General features: G+C 35.8%; 1 protein-coding gene across 1 annotated transcript; it reads left to right on the top strand.

Moving 5' to 3' along the window:
* The first annotated feature begins 1,772 nt into the window (after positions 1–1,772).
* LOC145674080 (uncharacterized) lies at positions 1,773–2,291 on the top strand. Its single transcript, XM_081743901.1, has one exon. The coding sequence runs from the start codon at positions 1,773–1,775 to the stop codon at positions 2,289–2,291; it is 519 nt and encodes a 172-aa protein (XP_081600027.1).
* The last annotated feature ends 8,049 nt before the right edge of the window (positions 2,292–10,340 follow it).

Below are 10,340 nucleotides of genomic sequence, written 5' to 3'. Positions count from 1 at the left end.
GACAAAGATTTGTTTATGTTTCCCAGTTTTAGCCAATTACAAACAAACAGTTGTCTACATCTTTCAGGTGTGTTTGCTCTGGTTGATATTTAAGCACATAAATGCTCACAGTGTAGAGTGAAGTAGTATACAGAGTGTAGTTCATTGTGATCGTTTTATTAGATTGAAGTTATTGTGAGGCATGGAGATTATATCTACTACACGAGGAGGAGAAAAAATGTGCTTTGATGGCCATATGTACAGGAAACATAAAATTGCGAAGCATCATATTCGGTGGAGATGTTGTAAAGTAGATAGCTTACAGTGCCCTGGTATTTTAAACACTACTTAAACCAATTGTGATAATGTGTTGATTCGTGAGCATAATCACAGTGGTAGCGAAATTTTGGGAAGGTTACGATTAGCCGACAAGAAATGAAGGAAAGGTGCCTTGCAAGTGATTCTAAGCCTGGACAGATTTTTGCTGCAGTAGTTTCAGAGTTACCCGTTTCTGCAAGAGCGATGTTACCAAACGAGGAAGTATGTAAGAGAACTATCAGAAGCCACAGGAGCAAGATTTTCCCAGCAGAACCTTTAGATCTTTCTAATTTGGTTATCGAAGGTTAGTTGAGGATCTGTAATTTTCTTCCCTTATCTAAATTTTGAAATTTTAACTTTAAAGATTTGTTTTATTTTGTTTGAAATGCATGTATTTGTTAATAACAGTTCAGTGCACTTAATTTATGTTTAATACGTACCATAATGCCTAATAAGAGATTACTATACTGATAGAAAAAATCAAAATCAATGGCGTTACTAGGCCCTATTTGGGAGGCTCGAGCCCGTCCAAATTTCTTCAAAGCCCCCGATTTCACACTGAAAATATGTTGTTTTTTTCTAATTAGCGTGTTTGTATCTTAATGAATCTGAAATATTAGAATGTGCATTTTCGTAACAATAAATGTGACTATGATGTCAAGAATGCCCAAGCAAAAAGCAACCATATTCTTTGTCCTCAAAAGCAAATAAATTTTACTATGTTGTTGATTAGAGATAGATCTAAAATACTAAATTCAATTTTAGAGTTGTTAGCCTGCTGTCTGTCCCATCAGCCTCTCGAAACAAAACACCCTCGTAATGCCATTGATGGAAATTAGGGTTTTTAGATCCTATTACAGTATCGTGTTATGGTTTTATAGTTACATGGCCGGTTATGAAATGTTGGAATTGTTTTACTAATTCAAGCATGATTGATTATACATACGCTTATGTTGACTTTATTTTTGCAGGAGAATGGGCATTGACTGCAGGAAGAGATCCAAAGTCCTTTCTGTTTTATGACAACGGTCCAGAATCGGGATCAAGATTAATTATATTTGGAAAAAGAGAGTGCCTTATGGAGCTATCAAGTAGTGAAATATGGATGATGGACGGCAACTTTTCAATGGCTCTTAAAATTTCCTACAAGTTTACGTTATTCGTATACCGATAGGTGAGACTTCCATTACTACGGTGTACGCCCTAATGCAGAGCAAAACACAAAGTTCGTATGAAGAACTGTTTCGTGCGGTGATCCATCAGTGCAGTGAGTATGGTGAATATCCGGACCCTGCAACTGTAGTAATGGATTTCGAGATAGCGGCAATGCAGGCTGTAAAAGCCACTTTTGGACATTCAACTCGTATACAAGGTTGTTTTTTTCACTTGACTCAGGCAACGTGGAGGAAGGTTCAAGAATTTGGACTCACAGAACGATTCAAGAACGATGAAAAATTTCGTCTGTTTGCGGGAAAATGAACGGATTAGCATTTCTCCGTATAGCGGATGTGCATCGAGGAATACAAATACTAACGGAGGAGGCCTCGGAGGAAGAGCTGGAACTTCTAGACTATTTTGATAGTACTTACGTGTCCGGCACATATCGCCGTGTTAAAGCTCGATCTGGAAACATTCGTTTACGCAATGTGCCCCCTCTATATCCTCCAGACACCTGGAATGTTCACCAAGCCACCCTGAACAACAATCCTAGGACAAATAATATTTATGAATCGTGGAACCAGAAGTTTCATCAACTGGTAGGAATATCCCACCCAACTATTTGGAGGTTTATTGGTGGAATTCAACAAGATGAAGCAACAATTTCAACTATGCTTCATCAAGATGCTGTGGGCCAACCACCCAAAAAGAAAACTAAAAGAGCGTTTCAGACTTTGCACAAACGGCTCCAGTCTTTGTGTTTAGCGTACAACGCTGGATCTAAAAGTTTGACAGATTTTTTGATCGGTGTTTCATTTAATCGGTGTTTCATGTGATGCACAGTAGAAAATGAACATGTAAAACGCTTATGGTATTATAACGACTTACATTTTCTTTATTAGTTTCTGTTTGGAAATTTTTATATTGGCAAAACATAAAATTTGTAAATGAGTCATTAGGGGATCATTTTGCCTGTGCTTTAACATTATGATCTTCTACTGGTGTTTCTTCTTGCGTCGAGTATCCGAAACTTCGATTTTGCAGAGTACAATACCAACTGAATTGCTTTCCAAGTTTGATTAAGATCAGGTAAGCTTCCTGGTCACTTAGTTTGTCTCTACTTAGTTCAAGAAAGATGAAAAGATAACCGTGACAAAATTTCCATGCTAATAAATATTTCTGTGATAGAATTACTGAAAATTTTCTCTCTTATCTCAATATTTAAAATAATATGTAACTATTTATTTAATAATCTAAGCAATTTCAAAAACTTTTTCGAGTTTATTCATTGTGTCATGTTCTATAAGACACTGGTCATGTTCGGTGAAAAAATTACCGGTGGCGAATTTACGTCAAAATTTTCGGTGATGAAATTACCTACATGCTAATATTTTGGTGACGAAGTTACCGGTGACAAAAATTCCGGTGGCGAAATTTCCGGTGACTAAATTACCTAAGTTCGTTTTCGTGGAGGTGGAGTGATGATTTGTGTAAATAATAAGTGGAAGAGCAAGAGAAGACTAGGTCTCGAACGGGATTGTGAACTTATTTGGGTGGAAGTATTTATTCCAAAGCGTCGTTTTGTGTTTATTGGGTGCGTCTATAGGCCGCACAAGAACATCTTAGAAGCTTGCCATTACTCACTGTTACATGCGTTGTCACACGGTGACGTCATCCTATTGGGTGATTTCAACCCTTCCATCACGTGGCAGGACAGCAAGCATGGCGTCGCTAAAGATGGAAACGGCAGTTTTTCATTGACAATTTTATTCATGGATTTGGTCTAGGTCAACATAATATGCATAATACCCGTAATAATAGCAATATTGACTATATTCTCTCTAACTTAGAACGTCGTTGTGTTGTCCCATGCAGAAATCTTTTTCCCTCGGATCACGATTCCTTGGATGTTTCTTTCGATTTCCTTCCCTCCACTACTACAAACCAGCCCCTCAAAAGTAGGTCACAACTACTTTGGAAGGAAGCCCCCTGGGGTGACATCTGCCGGGCTATTGAACTGTTTCCTTGATGTTTGTTAGAGGTAGGAACTGTTGACGACGCTGTGGACTTATTTACATCTGTTGTCCACTCAGCCATAAAGGACTTTGTGCCGGTGAAAGCGTCAAAATCGAACAGGTTTCCGGTCTTGTACGACAATGAACTTCGTGAACTTCTTAAAAACAAAAAGCTTGCCTGGACTCTATGGAAATCACATCCGAGTGACTACACATACAAAAACTTTGCTAGAATTAGAAGTCTTGCCAAGAAGGTGCAGCGGCGTAAATATTTTGAATACAAGGACTCAATTGGTGATTTTACTGTTAGTAATCCTAAAGTCTTTTGGTGTGTAATTAATACTAGAACAAAATCTCCGGGCATATCGGCAACAGTTCAAGATGAAAATATTGAAGCGAGTGATGATCAAAGACCACACCTCTACAATAACTACTTCTGCAAAGCATTTGCTTCCCTTCCCTCTACAACCCATCCCCCCTCTCCAACCCATCTGTTCGGACACCTTATCCATTCTCTCTACCACCCCGGTGGAAGTTTTGGCTCTCTTGCTATCGTTATCTCCACATAGATCACTTTGACCTGATAAAATTAGTCCTCTCTTTCTCAACAAAACTGCTTCAGTTATTGCGGTTCCTCTATCTATCTTATTCAATAGATGCTTCAAGGAAGGGTATTACCCCACCAGTTGGAAACTAGCTCAAGTGACCCCAATATATAAATCAGGACTAAAGATCATGTATCCTCCTATAGGCCAATATCTCTTCTTTCTGTAATATCAATTATCTGCGAAAAAATAATCGAAGACAGGTTACTTAAAATCACCTCACCTTATATCCATAGTTCTCAGCACGGCTTTCTACCGAAAAGCTCAAGTCTCTCAAACTTAAGTACTCTTTCCTGTGCAGTCAAATGTATGAATAACAATACTCAATTAGATGTTATCTACTTTGATCTCTCGAAGGCCTTTGATTCTGTCAGTCACATTCATCTTCTTCATAAACTCTCCAATAGATTTAATGTACATGGCAAATTTTTCTCTCTAATCACAAGCTACTTGAAGGACCGTAAACAGAGAGTTTTTCTTTCAGGGGCGACTTCTAACCCCCAACCCGTGATCTCAGGGGTGCCTCAGGGGAGTGTACTTGGGCCTCTGCTGTTTGTCCTGTATATGGATGATCTCTACACGCACTTATCAGTTCAACCCAGTGCCCTTCTGCTTTTTGCTGACGATTGTAAGTTATACAGAGAAATATCGTGTCTTCATGACACAATTGCTCTACAGGAACACATAAATTACCTTACAGGCTGGTGTGAAATGTGGCACTTGAAACTCAACAGTAAGAAATGTGACAGTATTACTATTACTTTGAAAAAGTCTTCTGTTCCCTCCACATACCATATCAACGATTCCCCTATCACACATTCTGCTAGTCATAACCATCTTGGTGTCATCTTTGATTCAAACCCACCTTCTCTGACCACATATCCTCAATACTAAAGAATTCAATGCGCATGTTGGGACTTCTTTATCGATTCACCAAACTACGCATTGTTTCTTCATTAGCAACTTTACATAAGACTTTAATAGCGCCCAAGATCGAATACTGCTCTCCCATATGGGCCATGGCAGCATCACATCTGTCCAGACTTGATTCTGTTCTCAATTTCTTCATTGCTATAGTCCGTTTTCGTGTTCCTGCACTTCGATCATTATCTAAGAAGGAACTCTTGCGACATCTTAATATTCAGACTCCTGAAATACGCAGAATTATCTCTGACCTGAAATATCTACATAAAAAAGTTAATGGAATCTTAAAATCGATTTTTTTGTATGTTGTTGTTATTGTTGTCTGTTTCTTTCTTTCTTTTGTTAGCATGTCCCGGTGTAAAATGGTAAAGTTATGCTGTATCTGGGAATTTGTTCCATAAATAAATAAATAAATAACAACAAAAGTTGAGAACGCCTGCGTAGATAGAAATTGACATTTCCTATCCATCTCTTAAAAAAAAATGAATTTTCCAAGAGGGTTTTGCAAAATGTAGATCTGAAATATGAGCGCAACGAACCATTTGAAATCATCCTAAAATACTTTAGTCATTAGATTAACAGATCTATGGAAATCTTTACTATAAAACTAAATATACAAATGAGCAAAGTATCTCTGCATAACAATTTATCATGTTCTAATGTCCAGAAGCTATTAGAGGTATTTGTGTTATACGAATAGGACTTCATGAATTGATTCATGTTCTTTTCTAAAACCTCTTCTCCAGGATATTCAATGTATTAAATGTTTTCTTTTTGTTAAAGTGTGATTTTCAATAACGATAGAATCTAATTCATTTAGAGTTTTTTCAAAAATGCTTGCATTTGCATAAGGTTCTAGATCTTTTAGGATCTTCTGTATGGGAATGGTTTCTCTTTGTTACGTGCACAAAGAAAGGAAGAGTTATTCTCTGTGAACACTTCCATTCCATATAAAAAAGGCAATTAAGGCTATAGGTTCTATATCGCCAGACTTTACAAGATGGCCTGCAATTGTTCCATCTTCTCCGAATTTTTCTAAACTTATCCTGCTGAGTGCCAGAGAATTGTCAACTACTGCATATCTATCTAATTTTTAATGACCTAGATGAATTTTTCCTGCTTTGTATTCAGAGAAAGTGGTCCAGTTTGCTATTAAGACCGAACTTATTCCAATGCCTGTAGAAAAGTCCCTGATATTTTCAATAGTCATTTACAACTCAATATAATGAGAGGATGAGTTAAACCATTTTAAAGTCAATATGTAAAACCCATTATTGTAAAACCATTTTAAAGTCAATATGATAATACTGTGATAAATTTCTAATAGTAAAAAAAATGTTAATTAATATAATAGTGTTTTGGGCAAAAAGGATATGAGCTTTAAGAGAGGCTTTCAGGTAAAAGACCTTTATTTTTTTTCCAAGTCCATTGCGATTCAAAATCTTCTGCTGAGCAAGATTTTGTTTGATTGTTGTTTTTATCCAGCGAATACCTTCAATGTGAGTATGTGCTGGTTGAGCATCGGTTGTTGTAATGTCGATTCGTGGCGTAGTACGTTTTTAGTTTCTAGTATTGTGTCTAGCTTTTTTCATTTTCGTATGCCTTGTAAAAGAATCCATTAGCTCTTTTCTTTTTTGCATGTTTTTTTTTTTGGAACTTTTACATGGTTCTCTTGATTGACAGGACTTTTTTGAGCAGATCGAATTTGTTTTCTTTGTTTTTTACGATTTTTTAAAGAGAGTTGATCTTTCATAGATTTGTCTTAAATTCATCTTTTGTTCTTAAATACTCACTCTATTTTTTCATGTATTTACTTGGTTGACCATTATTATTAAAAAGAAGCGTTAAAGAGCCTAAAGCAAGGAGCTCTTCTCTACTGCGCTTTGATGCAGCTGCATAGTTACCAGATTGTTCATATTGTTGGATTACATCTTGATTGGTTGCAGAAACAGGTTTCATGATTAGAAGACCTCCTGCAAGTCAAAAGAAGTAAGGATTACGAGTTGTATTTCTTTTAAGCAACTCATGATACACCTGTTATATTGATAGTTAGAGCTATATCTATATTAAAGAATAATAAAGATGAATTTAATCCATTTCTGCTATTGCTGTCAAGGCGAGTTTAAGATAATAATGCTCATTATTTGCAAAACTTTTGTTTTGAATGAGATATTTTTTGCAACTCTATCCAACCAGATCTTGCATAAATCGCTTTTTATCGCACAGACATGAGCTGCGTGTATATACACTGAAGAAAGCTGTTTTAGACCTTCTTTCATTTCATCGAGGTGTTCTTTTCCTTCGCGATTTGACAGCAACACGCGAATCAGCTTTTCGAAGGACAGCCTCATAGATTGGGTAAAGTTCATGAGCTCGAAGCTAAATAGCATAAGTGACAAGCAAGTAGGCAGATTCTTTAAAGCATTGTTTCGGAAGGCCCAACGCCTTAAGATAACGTGATGCTTTTAAGTCTAAAGCTGTTAAATAATGTAAAGTAGCAGATCCGCCTAGTATGAGCGAAAGTGAGTAAGTGTCCATGGGTTTAGTCCCAAGTCTTTCTATTTGATGTTCAAGTGCTGTTAACCTAACAGATATCGTCTCCTTTTATGTTTTCCCAGAGGCATGGCTTTTAACAAAATAGGTTTTTTAAACGTTCGAGGATTTGCGCCACTGTTTTTTAACGATTACCAAGAAATTAAAAGACTTTAAAGTTTTCTATAACATCATTCATGGCTCGATGAGCACCCTCTTCTGCAATATTAAAATCTTTGCGTAACATTTCTAACGAGTTGGTAGGGCTTTCTCCATATAAGCGGGGTAATCTCAAGGTATCTAAACAGCGAGTACAGGAAAGATTCTTTGGGACAGCATATTTTTTTGCGAAGGCATTTAAGAAAGCAATATCATTAGTAATGCCATGGCCAATCACAATATAATTGTCAATAAGTTCAAAAATGCGAGGCAGGATCTATTGGATTTTTGGTTTTCCCTTTACCATTTGATCTGTAATGTTGTGAATAGCTATTGACTCGTCTGGTATGGAAAAAGAAAGCTTGATTAATCTTTCAAAAGAATCTATAATAGTATCGAAATTAAAGCGTTCAATAGCAAATTCAATAATTTCATCTTTGTCTGGATCCAGCCCAGTTGTTTCGTAGTCTAGGCAAACACCTTTATGAAGTACGGTCAGGACTTTTCTTGGAGTAATGTTTTGATCTTTTCGGTAAGGGCTATTCTGCTTTCTGGCTCCTTAATGGAGCAAGTTAAAAATTCAAAAGACTGCACGGGAGAAACAGAAGAGAGTGTTTTGGAAGGGACGTGGATATTTTTTTATTTCTTGAGTTTTTATCTTATCGCTTTTGGTAAAAATAATTAACAAGTTTTTATGAAAAAAAATGAGTCCATTTCAGGAAATTTAAATCTTCAGTAAAAGACCAACTAATATCTACTAAAAATAAAATCAAACGCAAACTCCTACGCGTTTTTAAATAAAGATCAAATAATTCGCTCCATCTTTATATCTTTATTTAGTTTTTTTTATCTACTCTTGCATAGCGATAACCAGAAAGATCTACTAGAAGAAATTGATGATCAACATTAAAAAAATTAATGGTTTGTGTTTTTCCTGGTTTTGAAGAGGTTCTAGCAAGCGTATAATTATTAAGAAGATAGTTGATTAAAGAGGATTTGCCTACATTAGATTTTCCTACAATAGCAACTTCTTTAAGCGGTTTCCTTTGGGAGTTGTAAATGTGAGGGAAGTCGGAAATAGCGGCAGCAGCTGTGATAAATTGTGTGTGATAAGAAAAAGATTTTTTAGGCATGCATCCCCATGACTACAATTTGTCTTTCTGTCTTATTAAGATGGGTAATGTAGATGCGAATGTTTTCTTTAAGTAGAAGGGATCAATTTTTTCAGCCCATTCCAAAGAACAGAACCCTTTTAAGTAAAAGAAATCAAATCCAGAAGATACAAACTGAGTTGCATCGAGAAGACGATAGAGATCAAAATTATACATAGATGAAATTTTTCCTTGATAAATATTGAGATAGTTAAACGTTGGACTACAAATATCTTGAGAATCAATACCCGCAGCACCAACTTTTAGCAACATTGTTTTTCCAGCTCCTAGATCTCCATATAGCACAATGATCGGATGTAAACCAATTAGGAGCGATCCGATTTTCTGTCCGATGCAAAGTGTTTCTTGAGCTGTCTTGCTAATAAAGTTCTGGTCCATTCAAAAAATTTCTTTTTTAAGTTTCTTCCTTTCCTTCTTCTAGCCATAGGTGTACAAAAGCAGAAAACTCATCATAATTAGCGAGGGTTTCTACAAAACTTAATTTTCCCTTCTTCTAAATAGGTCTGTAGAAAAGACGTAAAGTGCTCTTCAATCTGATAGCGATTTTAACTGGGCACTTCTAGGGGAATATCTTTTAGTTGATTTTGAACAAAGTCTTGAGCTACTGCTTCTTTACTGTTAAATAATTTACCAATAACAGCTGAGGAAAAGACAATTTTTTTATAGGTTCTCTGCGTTTGACAATATAGTTTTTTATCATCAAGGTCTTCGGACACCAATAATATTTTTGCTTTTAATCCACCGACTCGTTCGGTTTTCAGGACATTAGGAAACCCAATCGTTGCAACGCGTTGATGGGATCTTGTTGGTTAGTATGTGTATTATCTGCAAATACCTTTCCCGTAAATGGACATAATAAAATTTTTTTTTTACTTTGTTCGTTAACGATTTGCTGTCCATATTGAATTTTAATTTCTGTTTCGCCGCAAAGATTGCCTACTTCTTCCAATTTATGGATAAGATCTTCTCTACTCTGATAGATTACTTTATCTCGTATAAAAAGCACGGGCTTTAAGTTAATTTTTTTTTCTAAAAAAAGAGATAAGTTGCGATTAAATACGCTTTTTATTCTTTTTTAAGAATCTAAGCATTTTACTTCTAATAGTTTCTGGAATTGCAATAATCGACATTTTCACCTCTACAGTCCAATCAGTAAATTTGTGGAAAATAAAAGAATATCTGAGGATCTATTTAATATTCAAGTTAATGTTCAAGAGCTATTGACTGTCTAAATATAATTGTATTCTCTTAATAGATAAATAATTTGTAGATAATCATTTCTGTTTATATTATCCTATGGTGAAAATATTTATTTTAGCAAATATTGTATAGATATATTGTAAACAAAAAATCTGTTTTACAAGGTCTTTTTTTGTTTTTTTTTTTTTTTTTTTTTTTGTTTTAAGGCCTCCACATTCCCCTGCCGTTGCCAATTACTTTTGGACTTATTATAGGGCAGTCGCAACTTTGCCTCTGCC

Source organism: Thermobia domestica, chromosome 17, assembly GCF_964235325.1.
Source record: "Thermobia domestica chromosome 17, izTheDome1.hap1.1, whole genome shotgun sequence".
Classification (NCBI taxonomy): Eukaryota; Metazoa; Arthropoda; class Insecta; order Zygentoma; family Lepismatidae; genus Thermobia; species Thermobia domestica.
This window is presented reverse-complemented; position numbering and strand designations above follow the sequence as displayed.

Coding starts and splice junctions, on each gene's coding strand:
- LOC145674080 (XM_081743901.1), top strand. CDS start 1,773: ATGAACGGATTAGCATTTCTCCGTATAGCGGATGTGCATCGAGGAATA.